Below are 19,083 nucleotides of genomic sequence, written 5' to 3' on the forward strand. Positions count from 1 at the left end.
TGGAGCTGAGCTGTGCCGCTGCACTGCAACTCTGCCTGCTGATGAAGTTTCTCTAGAGCGTTGGGCTCTGCGTTACTGCTCTGGTGCCTCACTTTAATTAGGGTTTGTGTTTCATTACTACAAAAGTCAGTGCTGGCTTATATTCGAGAAATCATTTGTGTGGCTGCGTATTCCACTGAGGATTTGGGTAAGTGTGAATATTTGTGTAACAATTGTGTAAAAGCTTAATGGTTTGTTTTAGTAGATCAACCTAGAAATTGCACATTTGGCATGTATTTACCATTATCTTTTAAAAAAAAATTGCATTATTAATTATGTTATTATCAATATTCTTTTTATTCTATACAAATTTGTCAATTGCATATATAACTTTATACATTATTATTTTACTTGAAAAATGTTTTTATTAATCTGAATGTTTAATATGTTATTACATCTAAAATATTTTAGATAATATTTCAAACTGAGCTGGTATCCTAAAAGCAGACCAGCACATTCATCAATTTGAACTTTGGTGCAGTAAGAACTTCACCGCCAGGGGGAGCAGTGCAGGGTCCCATGAAGAGATCCCTCCCGGAACAAACTGCGTGTCATTGATAAAAACAGATCTGCTCTATTGTACATGATTAAAAGTTAGCTCTAGTGAGTTTTTAAGACCCTTACTGTTCTAATGCTGTTTTAAATGAAAATCTAGAAAGTTTTAATATTTATTAATTGTACTGCGCTTATGCTATGCCCTCTCTTAATTATCTTATCATTCAAAATAAACATTTTTCATTTAAATATTTAACAAAATAACCTATAAAATAGTATAGGAAATCCTACTGTGGCAATTGTGTTATACGCTTAAACTTTACTTGAATCTCTTAGGATACGTGAATGGGTTGAAATGCCTGTGCAGACAAACAAGTGTAAATGTGAATGAAATGTAGGGTAGTAACACTTTGAATAATAACCATAATGTTACTAAATTGACTTCTTGCACGTGTCTGTACGTAACTTTACTCACACATCCTGCCTGATCATTTATTCATGTGGTGTATTGCGCAGTGAATGTCTTACCATGCCTGTAATTACACAACAGTGACCTCAGAGAGAGAGATGTCTCTGATTTGTCGATTTGTCCCGTCACCTCTAATGCTAAGTCTTCTTCTCTATTCTCTTTGCTCCTCCTCCAGTTCTCCCTGTTGAAGTGGTGGAGCAGAGGGCGCTGCAGAGAGCAACAAGAACATGCCTTGACTTGTACTGGCATGTCAGGAGGGAGTTGAGCCTTGTGGTCAGCACCAGTAACTGTTTCTCACCCAAGACCCAACTGACCGGTGAAGACGAAAACAGCATCGACTCTATGGATATTGAGACAGACTGAACTCAAACATCCAACACCCAGGTAAATGTCACTTCTCAGCTGTATCTTATGCAAGAATAGAAGTGCTTTTATTCTAAATGTTTGTTTTTTTGTTTGTTTGTTTTTTTTTTTTATAATTACAGCGTAGGTCTACTTAAAAGTACAACAGTACACTGCATAACATATTCGTAATCAGTAAATGTATCTTTTTTCCATTAAAAACCATCTAAGCATCTTAAAGAAACAAAACTGTGAGATAACAAGGCTTGTTTTTAGAGAATATATCTTGAATAAAAAAGAAATCTTATGCTATTAGCATTTTTTCTTGTTTTAAGCATAAATCTAACAAAATCCAGTAAAGTTCATGCTTAAAATGAGAAAAAATAATTATTTGTATAGAAATATATATATTTCAAATATGTATATTAGGGCTGTCAAACGATTAATCACATCCAAAATAAAAGTTTGTGTTTACATAATATATGTGGGTGCACTGTGTTTTATGTTATATTTATATTTACATCGCATATAAGTTACATATAAATCTATATACAGTATATACATGAAAATATTTCTTAAATATATACAAGCATGTGTGTGTATTTATATATATAAAATAATTATACACAGTGCACCCACATATATTATGTAATCACAAACTTTTATTTTGGATGCGATTAATCGTTTGACAGCCCTATATATATATATATATATATATATATATATATATATATATATATATATATATATTTATATATATATATATTTGAAATAAAAATACTGAAATAGAATGGCTATAAAAATCATTGGTGTCTCTCTTAGCAAACTTTGCCAATAATTCATTTCTATTCATTTTCAATCATATTATTTCCACCTATGTGTCTAAGTGAAAGCGTATTTTCACAGAGATTATTGATAAATTGTTTAATTACTCTGCCCGCATCACCTTTGGTGCACCGCTGACCTTAGAAATAGAGAAAATCAATCTGAAGCAATGGAAGAATAATGAATCCCTTTGTGACTCAGTCTTTTGTGTTGTACAAAACACATATACAAACACACATATGAACTTGACTGACCGGATGTTTTTATAGTCTCTGCACTGGCTGTTCCCTCTCTGGAAGATCCCTGACCTCACCACGGCTGATTCTTCTGATGACACGACTCCTGAGACAAAAGGTGAGATGTTTTACCAGTCTTGTTTTATGTACTTACTGATGTCACTGTAAAAGTATTTGGTGACCACTAAAGTGTTGGTTACTCCCCTGAACCAGCGGTTAACTCGTAAGCAACTCTGCTGTTGCCAGAAGCATCAGTGTGCTGATAGTAATGTATTTTACTGGCTGAAAGGTGGGCTGTGTGAATTATTAATGTATTCTAGCTCTACAAATAGAGCTTGCATTGATCAACAGTCTCTTGAGTAAACTGATATTGTTTAGAAATGCAATGTTTGCACTTTGTCTCCCCATATAGCCTTGCAAAGACTTGAGGTTCTAGCTTTTTTTGGTAAACAAACCTTTCAGTCCCCAATGACAGTTTCCCTGAAGATATTTTATTTTGAGTACTGAACAGTGAAAAGCAGTTGTTCTTAAAAACATTATCTATAAAGGGTCAGAACTTAATGATGCCTCAGGGAAACATAAAAATGCAATTAAATGTGACAAAAATTGAAAATGTCTGGTATATTTCTTCATATTCTAGTTATATATTTTATCACAAAATATAAATAAAAGGGTTTGATATTAATCTAAATATATAGCTATAACAGCCTAATTTATCAAATTTATTCACAGTGTCTGTCCATTTTTGTTAATTTAAATATTAGACATAAAATAATGACAATGAGTGTATTTTATATGGTTTGAAGAATATGGCTTCTTAATAAACATAAAATATAAAGGTATTTTCCCTGTAGTGGAAAAATGTATTTATAACCGTAATAGCAATTTTTATATATTTATTTGTATTTATTGATTGATTGTGAGCTCTACTCGTTCTGTGTTTTCCAGTGAGTCCACTCACACTCACTCTGTTGTTAAACAAATATATAATAATGTTTAATTTAATGATATTACTATTTCTAACAATGAAATACCAACTATAAAATCACAGAGGGCAACTTGCTGGCACGGTAATGGTTTAATTAGCTGAATAAAGGAAAAAACATGGGAAGTTTTGCCAGAATCATCTTTGCCTTTTAAGATAATTAAGTCAGAGGAATAAAATGACTGCTGTACTATAGACAAAGTGACGCAACCGTGGGAGAAAGAGAGCGAGAAAACAACAGTGCAGACGGTGGTAAAAAAACAAAGTGCTTCTTTTACAGAAACGTATCCAGATGTCCTGAAGACGATGAGACCTTGAGTCAGCTAGATTAGCAGAAAGGTGAGTGTCTGATTCTAGAATTCAAAATTTGAACTGTCCTTGTTGATATACTGTTTTCTTTTTTAAATTAGTTTCTATTGCTGCATTCGGAGTGCTTTGACATATTTTTTTTCACATACAGTATTTTGGCAAAAATGTGGAAAAAGCATTGTATTTTTTAGGTCAAATATGATGCTATAGTTTTTGCTCCTCTACTACTGGTTTCTCTCCATTTATTCAAAATGTGTATTTTCTTTAGAAAATAGTTAAACTAGTTCAGACAAACCTTGTGACCCGTAAATGCATTCATTTGATCTGTCAGTTAATACAGCACCCGTGTATCTTGGTTCTGAAGTGTGTCAGAGGCGTACAAGCATACGGCAGTGCCAGCTGGCAGGTGTGTGTGTGTATGCGCGTATGTTTTTCCCCTACTTCCTGAAAGCCTGTATTAGAGATTACATCAGGCCCAAAGCAGCCAGGAATTCCTGCCATCATGTGGCCTCTGCAAGCCGTCGGCCTCACGAGACAGACATAGGGACACAACACTGCAATTTAGCAACTCCAGCAGAAACCAGATCACGAGGTGTATGTTTGTGTATGAGAGTGTGTGTGGGTATGTGAGGGTCTGCATGCTTTTACATGGCCTTGCATGTGGTATAATGAATTTATGCATCTGTGCTGGTTTGGGTGGCATACATGTAGCATTCCTCTTTTCTAATGACTGTCAGACAGCTGTGTGTTCATTCATGTGTGCGTGTTTATCTTTTTCTGTCCAAAGAGCCGATCAGATTTCCTCAAAAGCAGCCTTCAGATGTGGTCTAATGACACAGCTTTTGGCTGATAGAATTCAAATCTGGTAATATGTACCAGTGCTGGGGATGTCACTTAGCATGCGTCTTGTCGTGTTATATCACACAAAACACCTACATGTTTGATGCGATATACACATTCTGTTAGAAGGCAGCCAAGCAGGACTGGCAGGTTGTCAACACTCAGACAAAAACAGAAATTGTGATGTACAGTATGATGGGCAGCATACTTTATAATCAGTATTTTTGTCTTGTGTTACTTAATACTTTATGTATTATTTAAAAAAAATTAAATACAAAAAATATACTGTAAAAAAACATAAGCATATACATACACACACCGAAAATACTGAAATGTATTTTACATACAAGTATATATTGATATATCGGCATAACAAAATACACATTAAGTTTTTTTTTGTTTTGTTTTGTTTTTGCTTTTAATTCTAGGAATTTCGATGAAACTTACTGTTTGTTCTTCCAGTCAAAGATTGTAAACCAGTCAAAGAAATTCCCTCAAACATATCTAAATATATTAACATGTACTTTTTTGTTAACAGTTTGGGTAAAATGTATAAATAAAGTTAGCTGCTGGAAGTTTCTTCTAGGAAAGCCTCACCCTGTTTCTGCAGTGATGTCAGCATTCATGTGAGGTACTGTAGCAGTCAGTGCAGGGCTGTCTCATAATTACAGGTGTGTTTGCTCAGACTCAGATAACGCTGCGGACGCAACGGAATATTCTATCAGCAGTTGTTGTAAAAAGGTTTTACTGGTGCCTCTCGCTCGAAGTGGAGAGTAGGGAACGAAGATAATATCACATGCGCTACTTAGCCCTCTCTTGACCTCAACCTGTTTTCATAGGCAATTCAGCTCTGTGGACTTATTACCTGCCATAACTTGTCACCAGACAGCACAAGAAAGCAATGGTACAAGAGGACAAGCACCCGCCTCAGCAGGGTCACAGTACTCCTTATTGCATGAGTATGGGATTTCGAGTGACTAAGCCTGGTGTGGCGCACATCTAATGCTGCAAGCGCTTCTACCGCATTTCAAGACCCTGATCTGATTTAACTGTCACCGGCAGCCACGCGGCCATTTTTTCATCACTTTCTTTTTCTCTTTCACTTTTTATTTCTCTTTAATTGTCCCTCCACTTTCTCTTCCTCACTCTTCCGCTCTCCCACCCACGCACATGCTAACGCTCTCCCACTCTGTTCTAAGCCTTCTTGCTAAGTGAGCAGAGGCCCTTCTTCTCTGGCAGAGCCCTTAAGAGAGGCTGTCTGCCCAAAATAGCTGCTCTGTGGGGAATACCAACAGATAGGGCCTTCACAGTGCTTGTGTAGGTGAACAACAAATCAGGGACCGACGTCACGTGACGGGACTAATGCCCTTAGTCATTTAACTCATAAACATGACACCTTCATACGAGCGATCTTGCTCTTTCACATGCATCCGTTCTCACAGGCAAATATAGGCTGAACCCTTTGAACCTAGATTCAGAGTTTATTTGAGAATAAGTGAGTCACGGCTCTATTTGCGGTGTAGAGGGTGAGCATAGTTCACATAAGTAATAAAAGAAGGTGTGCTCTCCCCTCCCTGAGGTGTGGCGGACTCTCAAACTTTTTTTTCTGAGGATTGAGTCTTTCTCTTTTCAGATGTTGGCTTTACTGGCTTGTTTACATTGGAGGGAGTCTTAGCAAGCTAGCGTTACTCTCGTAAAGTGTTGGATGTCAGTGTTTCCTCAGGGCTTGTTTTCGTCTGTCTTGTGATTATTGAAGGTAAGTGTTGTGGGTTATGTCATAGCTTTTTATTAAATGCTAACCTGGAAGTCCCACAGCTATGCCGAAATGACATCACAGATATGAGAACTGTGATTTTTGGTACTTTCTACCCCCCAGTAATACAGTCATCATTGTCCCTTTGTACTTTGGGTTCATTTGTTTGTTGAAACTTGCACTACAAAAATAAATCTATTTCTTAATCAGTACTTTTGTCTTTATTTCCATTAAAAAATATTATTATAAAATAAATATAAAAAATGAATTATTATTTTAAACAGCAAGGATGACAGTAAAAACATCTTACAATTTTTTTTTTAAATAAATCTAAGAATAAAATATTCAACTCTTTTCAACATTGATCCACAACAAATCAGCATATTAGACACTTCAGACACCAAAGACTGGAGTAAAGATGCTGAAAATGTTGCCATGAATGAATTACATTTTAAAATATATATTTAAATAGAAAACAGTTGTTTTAAATTGTAATAATATTTGACAATATCATATTTTTTGTAAAAGAAGTGTTTCTTTATTCTTTATATTTTATTTTAATACTTTTAACTTGAAAACAAAAATACTGACTGAATTTTTTTTTTTTTTTATGCTGTCATCCCTCATGTTATGTCACACAGTTCCGTATGCAGCAGTGGTGGGGTGTAATAAACTGGAAATATGAGATATTTTCTGTGTTTTCAGGCGACCTCTAACCTACCGTCATCTCTTGGAAACTGAAAGCAGAACAAAGGCTCATTCGGTAAGGGGAAATCTACCTCTGTCCCTGGCTGTTATAGAAGAACTCTGGACATTCCTTGAGCAGAGTATTAAAGTGTCCAGAGCTCACCTGGAGAAGACGGGAGAGTCATATACGAGGAGCCTTTACAGTCACCGACAGATGAGGGTGAGAGATTCTGAGGTGATGGAAGGAGAGCGAGCGAGTAAGGGATGAGGGGCGCTGCTGTGAGTGGTTCTTTGGCAGTGTCTTAGCTGGTTGTTGTGTGGAGTGAGAACGAAGCAATCAGCAAGTATACTGCCGCAGAAACTCATCACCTTAGGAAGCCCATCCATCCGACCCCCCTCACGCACTTACAGCCTGGGGAGAGACAAGAAAAGAGAAACTTATTACTAAGCTTCTCTTCCCATTCATTCTTCTTCTAGTTGTGAGTGTGAGCTTTTGTTTCCGTCACAGTCGTTTGAACACGTTCAGCGACTGATTTCATGAATGTTTCAAGTGAAAGACTGATTCATGCTTACAGTATCTTGGGTCATTTTTTCCATGACGTTGTTGTCATAGTTTAGATCAAACCTCTTTCTTTTTTTCTTCTCTTTTCCATGAGATCAGGAGTGATTTAGTCACATCTTATTGTGAATATCAGCTGACCAGATTTCAGTGTTGAAATTAACTTGTTGTGATCTGTTTATATTTGACCTATATAGATTATAGTCTGATGACATATTCAGATGACTTTGTGTCGTAATAATGTTCATTATGAAGTGTGTTAATTAATTAAAATATACATTATCATCATAATGATAGTAAAAATATCTGAATTTGAAAATAAAAGATATATATTAATGTAAACACTTTGTATAATATAGATGTATATTAATGTAGACACTTTGTATAATGTGCACTTTTTAAATAAATTTAATTTAAATGTATTTTTAATAGACTGTATGATAAATAAATTTAAATAAATAAATTTAATTTAAATGTATTTTTAATAGACTTTTTATGATAAAAATATATGAATGCATCATTACTGTCATGTGTTATTTCTCTATGTCTGGTTTCTGTTTAGTATTAACTTTTAAGCAATTTGTGTGTATCAAGTCGAGTTTCATTTTCAGGGAATTTCATTAGTGTTTTGGTTTCGGTGGTTGATCATCAAAAGAGTGGTTTGAGCAGGTGAATGAAACGCCCGTAACTCACTTGGGTTTTTGATGTAATCACATCAGTGTGGCAATAAGTCTGAACTTGTCCGGAAAGCTGAAAATCAATTTAGTAAGGTCTTTTACAAAGTATTAAAGCACTCTGTTTTAAATCATACCTTGAAAATGAGATAACAGTGTAGCCTTCACAGATTTAATATCACAAACATGTTACTTTAAAAGGTATGTTGTTGGACACCATATATATCAAAGTGCAAGTGCAACAATAGCAAATTAACTGTATGGATAACCTCAGGTATTTGTCCAATAGACCAGTTTAATCACTTGCTGGATTGGATCTTAGTGCCAACACTGTCAATCACATTTTTATGCAATGATTTTGGGGGCAAACATATGTTGATTCTGTTTTGAATTTTATTTTATTTTATCTCTTTACTTTAGTCTGAATTGCATTCTGTCAGGAGTTTTATTTGGAAATATTATCTGTGATGAAAGATCAAAACTGAACTTGCCTTGTTAACCAGACCTCCTGATGTGATTCATGCACATACCAGAATACAAAATAAACGGTTTTACCCCAGTCCCCCTCAAATATATTTTTCATTGAATTACAATACAAAAAACTATATTTTATAATGTAATATACAGTATATTATTCAACACATTTTAACATAACAATGCCTTTTGCCTGAAAGCCTCATCATATCTGCTCACTTTTAGACTTTATCACACCTTATACTGGCAGAATTTAGGTAATCATTTAATTTATGGATGCATGGCATAATAGGTGCCCTTTACTGGATCAAGCAGAGCATTGCTTCTTTTTTTCACCTTTTTTCTGCCTAAAATAAAATTATGCACCACACTGGGAAAGAATGCTACCTCACTCTAAACATTCCTGAAAGACAGCTCCAAAAACTAATGATATAATGAGGTTAATGCAATGCAAGTTACAAATCAAATTACAAAAAATGTAAGAAAAGAAAAAAAAGAAAATGACCAAGATCTTGAAGCTTGATTGAAGTTCACATTACGCCATCTAATGGTGTAGTATAGGGATTGCAGATAAACTGTCAATAATTGCAGAAACATTTGCAATGACGCATTGCTTGCACATTTAATAGCCTATTGCGTAATTCTCTGGCAGTTCCATTTGGAATGTTGGAATGCATATGTTTAAAATGAACTGGAGCCATCACAAGCTTACTGGTTGAATGACTTGGTTGGAGGATTAAAGAAAATAACAGTAGCCTATAAGTGCTTTCTATAGGTGTTTGTTTTCATTAGTCTCCTTCTACTGTAGTGACTGTGGCCCTGTGCCAAATACCACCATACCTTTTATTATCATTATTATTATTTTATTATTATTGCAGATAGAAGAAGTATTCAACATAGCATATATTTTTACAAAACAAGGAAAAAGCATAAAAATATTTTAAACATGTTAATGACTTTTTGTTTTTTAGCAATTCCAGAGAAGATATGAGGCAATCAAATAAAATATAACATTTGGCCAACAGTATAAATAAATTAACAAATGGCACCAAGCTCTTCCTGCGAGTCTGCACTTTCGTTACGTAACGCCGCTTTGACTCTCGGGAAGAAGTGTGTGGGCTTGGGCAAAAGTCATAGGCTAAACTAGTGCGCATTGAGGGCGCATATCGACTATAAAGGGTGCGCTTTGCAGCCATTGTAAAAGTCCACAAGACCGAACGTGCACGTGTGCCATTTGGGACAGGGCCGATGAAACCAACCGAAAAAGTCACTAAACGAATCACTGAACCATTCTGTATGAATCTTTTTAGTGAATCGTTTCAAAGGATTCGAGTCATTTAATGAATCAGTTCCACTTCCCAGCACTAGTGATTTCGCCTTCTGAATCTGAAACTGTTCAGCTTTAAAACAAAGTTTGTCATTTTAGATTTTAAAGGCTGGGGTACGTATGGTTTGTTTTATAAAGGCAACTGGGTTTCATAATTAACGTTAGATGGCGACACATTGCAACATGTTTTGATTTGTTCTGATTGTCAAGACATTGTTTCACTGCCTCAGCTGTTGTGAAGAAGCTGTTTGACTGCTTATAAAGTTTCTCACATCGCTAGATCTTAAAGCCCGTCTTGTTTTCGGGGTAATGCTTCGTCAGGGGGACAGTGGACTGGGTATTTATTTACAAGAGGATTCGATACTTCTTGAAAATAAGGCAAACTTTTAACAAACGGCCCCAGTAGATTTAAAGTAAGTTGTCTACGGGGAAACTATGGCCGAGGCAACCCGGACCGCTGTGTATGTTTACGAACAGGTTGTTATCCTGGCATCATGTATACTTTCGTTTTTTGGGTCACTTTTAATTATATGCACATATCTACGTTGGCTCGATTTGAGAACAACACCGAGAAAACTGCTCGTGTATCTGTCTGTGTCTGACCTTCTGTCTGCACTCTCGTACTTTTACGGAGTTGTACGGATTTTTGACTCTGATTCTTCGGATTGTATTGCGCAAGGAGCAATTTCCACATTCGCGAACACCAGCTCATTCTTCTGGACCGTGGCTATAGCCATCTACTTGTATGTTTTTATTGTGAAGTCCAGCCAGAGACAGGCCGACAACTTGGTGCTGTATTTTCATCTTATCAGGTAAACTCTTCGAAGCATTTCTTCTCTGTCAGTCAGGAAGGTCTTAAAGGGATAGTTCACCCAAAAATGGAAATTATCTCATAATTTACTAACTCTTATGTTGTTCCAACCCTCTATGACTTTATTTCTTCTGTTGAACTAAAAAGAAGATATTTCGAAGAATGTTGGTAACCAGACAGTTTACGGTAGCCATTGGAAAAACATACTATGGAAGTCAATGGCTACCGTCAACTGTTTGATTACAGACATTCTTGAAAATATCTCCTTTTGTGTTCTGCAGAAGAGGGTTTGGAACAATGTAAGGGTGAGTAAATGATGACAGAAGTTTTATTTTGGGGTAAACTATCGCTTTAAAGCAAAGGTTAACCCAAATAAAATAAAATAAATCTTTAATATTTACTCCTCACCATTATGACAAACCTCTATGACTTTTTATTCAATGGAACACAAAAGCAAATGAGTCGCCATTCACTTTAATAGTGTGGGGGAAAAGTGAAATCCCTTTATTAAACCAATTTCTTTGCATTCAATCTTACTTTTTTTGTTATGAATTAATATTTAATAAACATGCAATAGTTACTTTGCATTTTTTAATATGTTAACATGCTATATTTACCTTTGCAGTTTCTTTGAGTTTAGTTGACGTATAGTTGACGTTTTAATGTAATACTAGGCTATTGAATTCAAATCTGATATGTAATATTTGTACTGTTAAAAATGAATTTGAAGTTATATATGTAAATTATATAGCCTAAAATGTAAATCTTGAAGAAATAAAACCTAAAATCTAAATGTTGAAGTCCATATGCATATGCCATGCTAATCCTTTAATTTAATTTACAGGTAACCTTTACATATTGAAGGAATTTAGGAATGGAGAAGAGATTATTTATAATCAGTTTATAATATTTTCCCTTAAGAATCCTATTCCTTTAGCTTCATGAATAAAATAAAAAAAGGATTTTAGACAGTCAGTGTTCTTTACAAAGATTATAATAATAAAGATTTTGTGTGAGAAGGCTGGCTCTCATGAACTCGTGTTTCCAGTCTGATCTTGTGATTTGTGGTTTTTGTCAGTTGGGGCGTTCCTTTCGCCATCACTGTGGCAGCCCTGTCCCTGCACAAGATCGGCTATGATGCCTCTGAAGTGTCCGTAGGCTGGTGCTGGGTGAACATACAGGCTGAAGACCATGTGCTGTGGATGCTGCTCACGGGAAAGATCTGGGAGTTCATTGCCTATGTCACACTGCCAGTCTTGTACATCCTTATTAAGATACACATAAACAGAGCAGTAAGTCCACCGCTGCTCATCATAGACAGTTGCATGACAAACTGGGAAATATAATAATATCATAAAATAGTGATTTCTACTTCTAGGCCTGGAAATGTCATGGAAATGAATAAAATCTTAAAAGGTCAAAAGTATCTTTAGTTATGGTGAGCTATAAAATACGTAAAGGACTATAAACAGATTTTTTATTTTAATGATTTTGAATAAATCCGTTGTAAAAAGGGTACATTTTAAAGTTCATCAAAGATCCCAGTAAAGTTCATTGTTGGAATTAAAAAAGAAAATAATATTAAAGACATCCTTTAATTGAAAGAATATGAAAGATTTAGAATTACTTTGGGTTTTTGGTTTGCCAGCCACTTTTAATGCAATTTTAGATTGACAGGTCAGCTAACAACAAAAATTCTGTCATCATTTAAACTACTGTTTAAAAATTGGTGTCGGTAAAATTTGGAATGTTTTTAAAATAAGTCATTATTTGATGAAATGTACAGTAGAAAAATATACAGTTTAAAGTAGCTGTAGAAAACGTGAATTTTCCTTCAGGATTCTATGATGAATAGACTATTCAAAAGAACAGCATTTATTTGAAATAGAAATCCTTTGTCACTTTTGGACAGTTTAAAGTATCCTTGCTGGATATAAGTATTAATTTCTTTCAAATAAATTACTTAATGTTAATGTACGCAACCACATTGCATAAGTCATGTGTAAGTCAGAGTTTTTTGTGAGCTGTTTCTTTAATATTAAAAATCTCTCTTTGTGCTCTTTTTATTCTCATGTGATGTTTTTCAGCATGCAGCCCTGTCCGAGTACCGTCCCATCCTGACCAGCAGCCCTGTCTCTCACTCACTGTCTTCCATGGCAGACAGGAAGCTCACCCTCATCCCCATCATCTTCATCATACTCCGCGTGTGGAGCACCATCCGCTTCCTGCTCCTGCTGACTGACTCCCCTGCAGGGCACAATCCAGTACTGGTGACCTTGCATGTAAGTCACCTGGTTCCACTTAGTTAGCCTGAATTTAACTTAATTTTCTTCTACCTGAAGTTCAATTCTTCTTAGCATCATGCAGTTTATTTGTGTACTTCATCAAAGTCATTTATCTTTACTTGCCCTTATTGGATTTGGCAACCCAATAATTCTGATTTCATTTTTTAAATAGGGAATTGGAAACACCTTTCAAGGAGCTGCGAACTGCATCATGTTTGTGCTGTTCACTCCCTCGATTCGTTCACGACTGTTGGCTCTGCTGTGCTGCAAAGGTTGGGACGGACCCTGGAGCTCAGAAGCAGTGTCCCAGAACAGGGCAAATGCATATACGCCTTCACACAGGGAGGAAAACACCAGCCCTCAAACCTTGGAGAACAGTATGGAGTAAGAGCTACTAAGATCCTGCATCTGCTCCTGTACATTTAACTCTGTTTTACGCACAAGGCTGTATGATACCAAAAGTGAAAGCTCTGACTTTATGGCTCTCTGCTGTGGTTGTTCGACTTACATCAGAGTCTTATGCTCAGCCTTCTTGTTTGACCAAGCGCCTTCACAGATTACAGGGGACTGTGGTCACATGCACAAAACCCACAGAGCATGGAACACAAATGCACTTTTTGTTACCGGTTTAGCTCAGCACTTTAGGCGAAAGGCTTTCTGTCTTCCAAATCTGTTTTCATTCTGCTGCCGCAGATATCTCCTGTTCATTTAAATAGAAATGAGATCTGTAACTCAGGGGAAGTGAGGATACAGCAGTTTATTATCTAGTGACCAAAATGGCAAATGTACTGTGAAGTGTCTTTACAAGGGATTTTTTCCCTAACAAAGCACGTGTTCTTAATGCAAAGTTAATACTGTACATATCTATTATATATTTAGCATGATTACTGTACTTATATGTTCAAAACGTATAGTATTTTCTTTTTTTCTGTATGTATGTATGTATTATGTTAATCTCATTTAATTTTATTCACTTTTTCTCTGTATATAGACACATGCACATAGCTGGACACAGGCCACGAAAAAAATGTATTGTTACTTCACACTATGCCTTTGAAACACTGGGGAAGAAGTGCCTTTTAATTGTAGCATTTGTAGTTATAAATTTGTTCATGTAGTTATTTTATCAGCATATTAACTGAATTCAATAAAGTGAGTAATTTTAGATACAGTGTTACTTAAGTATTTTTTTATATAATAAAACTGTAAAAAAAAATAAAGTACATACAACTTCCGGTCAGGCGGCGGAAGTAGCATACCAATGGTATTTTGTGTACTATTTAGCGAAGATGCTAGGTGTTTTTCGGATAATGTTTTACTGTTTAAACTAAGTCGCAAACCTTTATGAGACGTTGTTACGGAGCTCAGGGACAACATGTGCTATTCACTGTTGTATACAGTCCTATAACCGGACTAAACTAATTCCGTGGCAATTTTTATTATCCAACAATTTTGGACTAAAGATTTTAAGTGAAGGCTACTGTGAAGCAAAATATTCAGAACATGAATGACACATTGAAACATTTCATAGTATATATATATAATACCGTAAACAGTAAGGATGCTGTTCACAAGCAGCTTACACAGTTATGAATCTTTATTTATGTTCAAGTAACTTCTAATGTTGATATCCAAAGATGATGTATTAAAATAATCCTCTTTTCATTTTATAATCAATGGTGTACAATATGTGATGATAAATTGCATTAGGATATTCAGGATATTTTCACAAATTCTCCATGCCACTATGAACACACTAATGGATATAAGATGGAACAAAGACTTTCTCCAGGTCATCTTAGATTGGTCACCTCACCAAATGGGTGTGAACTGATAGGACCCTTAAAAGTATCTGATTAGGTCAGATCCTTTGCTCAACCTGTGAGACAACATCCTCATGTCTCCTTCAGGGAACTTCATCTTCAAGGTAACTTTGAATTCAACATGGACCACTCCAAGAACCCAAACGAACACTTCAGCGCACTCCTGAAAAAATCAACAAGAATCTCAAGAGTCTCCTGCATCTGGACCACTCTGCTTTCTGCAACCAAACCAAACGCAAGTACCCGTTTGCAGCCTTTAGATGCGTTTCTAAGTTATGGTGACCCTGATTCTCTGATGTTTCTCGTAGGTTGTGGTTAACTGATTGGAATCTTGCCATTCTCTTTTCTTCTCTCTCTTCACTTTTCTTTACTTTCTTGATTCTATATACAATCTTTGCTTAGTTTAGTTGTGTGTGTAGCCTACCATAGTTTTGTTTATTAAACCATTACATTCACACTTATTGTCTCTGTGTTTGACACATTTTTCCTAGAAATTATGTTTTATTAACAAGGTTCTGGAGTAAAACGTTCTGATGATCACACAATCAAATCATTCCAACCCTGTCAGCAATCAATAATCAACAATCAACAGGTCCACTCAATCAGCATGAGTAATGGTGCGTTCTATCGGATGACAGACGTTGCCTAGCAACACGCCTCTTTTCCTCGGATTTCTCCTCTCGGACGTCGGACAACCGTGAGGACACCGAGCAAGAATTCCGTTTCGGAATTCAAGATGGCTGCGCCCGTGTGACTTAAGTATAAATTGTTTTCATTGTTTTTGAACCGCTTTGGTATTTTAAATGACGATTATAATCACTCGTATTACTGCGTCCCCTGCGTTGCTAACAGAAGATTAACATGAAATAAAATGAACATTTTCAAGTTCAAATGGCTGGGTTTTGATAAGGTGTAGTAATAATATTTTTTTAATGTAAGTGCCTGGTAGGCTACTCAGCCAGTGCTACCATTGCAGCAGCTTTCCGGCCCGGGTGGCATCCATTTTTTTTTCTCCGACTCGGACGCGCAAAACATAATAATTTAAAAGTGTTCTTTTTGTGGTGCACCTGATGAGACTGCTCCCCATATATTCTGGGACTGTCCTCACACAGTTATTTTGGGTTGAATTTTCTAATTTTATCAAATAATGTGCTTCCGGGTTTTTCTTGATCATAATGTCTGTATGGAGACGATCTGAATCTGAATGTTCCAAAATGTTCCAAAAATCCTCAACATTCAGCTTGAGTCAATGTGGATCTCTCTTGGCGTTAGCTAATATTTTCAGCGTGGATCGAGGCAAATGAATCCTGTTCACCTTGAAAATAATAAATGTTTTTATATATTTTGCATGCCTGAGCTGTATCTGAGCTTCTTGAAATATTTAATAATACAAGAATTATAAGAGACTTGGTCCAAGCTACAGTAGTTTCACAATTAGGATACACCAGTGACTTCTCCATTATCTCAGCGTGATACCAGATCTGCTTTCAGTTAGCAAGAAGAGGAACTATTCTGAGGATAGCTGGGAAAAGGGCACAAGCTGAACACAACAATGGCAGATCTTTTGTTGTTTGGTCATGTGGGCTGAGGGAAATGGATGTTGGAAAGAGTCAGTTGACTTAGTAGTTCATAATAACAGTTTATTGACAGAGTGGAAACTGTAAACAGTTCAACAGTCATTTTGAAACATTTATCATTCATTTTGGCATGTACACATGCAATTTAATGTTTTACTGGCAAGCTAGGACAAAAAAAATCGCTTATTTTTGTTCAGTCATTTAATAGGCTTAATTGTCACTTCAGCACATTATCACGTATCATTTAGAGATACTTTAACTTTATAAACAGATTTACCACTGCGATTTAAAGAATATGTATTGGATTTACATTTATATATATGTCCCATGAGGATGCTTCTGAAAATATAAAAAAAAAAATTAAAAAGCCTTCATTAGAATACAGTTTGTATAGTATAAAAATAAATGATGTCTATGGAAATTTCCCATAAAATGTGCAAACCCAATGTGTGTGTGTTAATATCAATGGTTTAACTTAGATTTGTATAAATATCATTTGCAAATGTAGCTGCTTTGCCTTAATTCATTATTATTTGTACATTATTTAAAGATGACTCCGTTTGATAGTTTGTCATAAAATTTAAATGCACTCTATGAGACGTCATATGTTAAATCGTAAAAGACTGAAATATACTTCTTAGTTTATAGACCTGATTTATTTTCAAAGATACATGTTCAGATTAAAATAATATTTTGTGGTCTGGGATCTTCTGGTTTATGGCTGATTTTGGTATACCTTTTTCTTGAACCATGTGTTCACTTTAGTGTCCATCGCTTGGGAATGTTAGAGCCCTGGCTATGTTGGCATCTGCAATGACTGTGTATCACTGCAGAGGACAAATGGGAGCTTTTTTAAACCCGCATAGACTTGACTGTAAGGACGCACACCTTACCACAATCCCCAGTGGGGTGTTCAGCCCTCGACCTGCTGAAATAAACAGCTGAGGATCTCTGTTTAAGTTGATGAGGTCCAATCAATTTGATTAATGAGTTGCTGAAGGAGGAATAGGAATGAGAGGATCTGCAGTGCTGCACTGCAGGAGCGAGTGGATACTGGTCAGACAGAGACCCCTGCTGTCCGTGTAACACTGATCATTGTTTGGGGATGCTGCTTTTAATCAAAAGTGGTTCTGTAGGCCTGAAATACAGAATAGACTTGATCGATTGTGTTGTTTAATTTCATTATTTGTTTGATATTTTTCAAATGTAGTGAGCTGAGCCAGGAGGTGAAGAAGTCATGTTAATGAAAGCTGCAACTGTTCAACAAAAACTTGAATTGTTCTTTTAATGTGGCCTGCGTTTTACAGTGAAATGAAATCACATTTTAACTGCACAATTGGTAGTAAATTATTAATTTGAAATTTGCCTCTATCTAATTTCCAAGTCATTTTTTTTTTATAGCTGCTGTATTATCAATTTGGCAGCCCATCAGGAAATACCCCGGATGTCTTGTACACCCGGAGTCATCATGTCCCTCTGTGTCTGGATCATGTTACTTTGAACATGTGCCTATAGATCATTTAAAGGGATAGTTCACTTTGAAATTAATTTTTGGAATGTTTTAGCTTACCTCAAGGGCATCCAAGATGTAGGTGTCTTTGTTTCCACAGTATTCAATTTTGATATTTTTATTTCAAACCGTTCTTGTCTGTCAATCATATAATACAGGTCTATGGTCACCACCTCAAAGAGCATGCACAGAGAAGTCCAAATGAATCATGATTTAATAACTCGTAAATGTAAGTACACATTGATGGCCCAAGACACGAAACAAGCAGTTTGTGTGAGAAAACGAACGGTATTTATATAGTTTTTTACTTTTAGTCGATTTTGATATTCTAGGTATTATTAACTGGCCGGAATTTTGAGATTGCAATAGACATAAAGGACTATCATGCGTTAAGAGCTCACTCAAGTACTGCGGAGCTAAACCATTAAGTGCTTTGTAATCAACAATATTTGGTTTATTGGGCAGCCAATGCAGTGTTGACAGTCAATGACAGAACCAGGCTAATATGGTCATACTTCCTTGTTCTGGTAAGAACTCGAGCTGCTGCGTTTTGTACTGGCGTGCAGGGCAACCACCCAGTAGAGCATTACAATAATCTAATCTTGATGTCATGAACGCATGAACTAATTGAACGAAAACAAAACAAAACAAAATAATAAAACTAAAATGTCATGTTTTAGATGTTTGTTTTGATTTCAATTGTGTATTCATGTAAAATAATGATATAAATAGCCTAAATATGCTGTGCATATGCAGTCAGTGCAATAGCAATGAAGTGTAGCATCTATTGACATTTAGTAGAAATCAACAGTCTGGGGTAAAGAGGTCACTAATTAGTGGAGATGTGCAGGGCTGCAGTCCATGTTCAGATTCCAGATTGGTTCTACTACAGAAGGGAATTGTTAGTGTTGCATTTTCAATTATACACTGTATATTGGGCAAAACTGTCTTGACAGTCTTTTATTTAACTTTGTCAGTCTATTTAATCTATTTCACCTTCTGTATTTAGGATTTATAATTTTATACTATTGCTACCGACCTAGAAATGTTCAATAAATATTCC

At 35.8% G+C, this 19,083-nt stretch overlaps 1 protein-coding gene and 1 long non-coding RNA gene across 2 annotated transcripts; both read left to right on the plus strand.

Annotated features, from left to right (window-relative positions):
• The first annotated feature begins 1,194 nt into the window (after window positions 1-1,194).
• Window positions 1,195-7,972, plus strand: LOC120462823 (uncharacterized). Its single transcript, XR_005618422.2, has 4 exons — window positions 1,195-1,387; window positions 2,440-2,524; window positions 3,672-3,730; window positions 6,999-7,972. It is a non-coding gene; the product is annotated as an uncharacterized LOC120462823 (long non-coding RNA).
• A 1,854-nt stretch (window positions 7,973-9,826) lies between these two features.
• Window positions 9,827-14,275, plus strand: gpr157 (G protein-coupled receptor 157). The gene is made up of 4 exons (XM_039652959.2): window positions 9,827-10,826; window positions 11,904-12,117; window positions 12,913-13,107; window positions 13,283-14,275. Exons 1-4 carry the CDS (start codon window positions 10,450-10,452, stop codon window positions 13,496-13,498), a joined length of 1,002 nt encoding a protein of 333 aa, XP_039508893.2. The 5' UTR covers window positions 9,827-10,449; the 3' UTR covers window positions 13,499-14,275.
• The last annotated feature ends 4,808 nt before the right edge of the window (window positions 14,276-19,083 follow it).

This window comes from Pimephales promelas, chromosome 20, assembly GCF_988280905.1.
Source record: "Pimephales promelas chromosome 20, fPimPro1.hap1.1, whole genome shotgun sequence".
Taxonomy (NCBI): Eukaryota; Metazoa; Chordata; class Actinopteri; order Cypriniformes; family Leuciscidae; genus Pimephales; species Pimephales promelas.

Bases quoted from the DNA above. Each gene is read 5' to 3' on its own strand.
- gpr157 (XM_039652959.2), top strand. From the start codon at position 10,450: ATGGCCGAGGCAACCCGGACCGCTGTGTATGTTTACGAACAGGTTGTT. The intron at 10,827-11,903 runs GTAAACTCTTCG...GGTTTTTGTCAG, and splicing joins CTGTATTTTCATCTTATCAG to TTGGGGCGTTCCTTTCGCCA. The intron at 13,108-13,282 runs GTAAGTCACCTG...TTTTTTAAATAG, and splicing joins CAGTACTGGTGACCTTGCAT to GGAATTGGAAACACCTTTCA.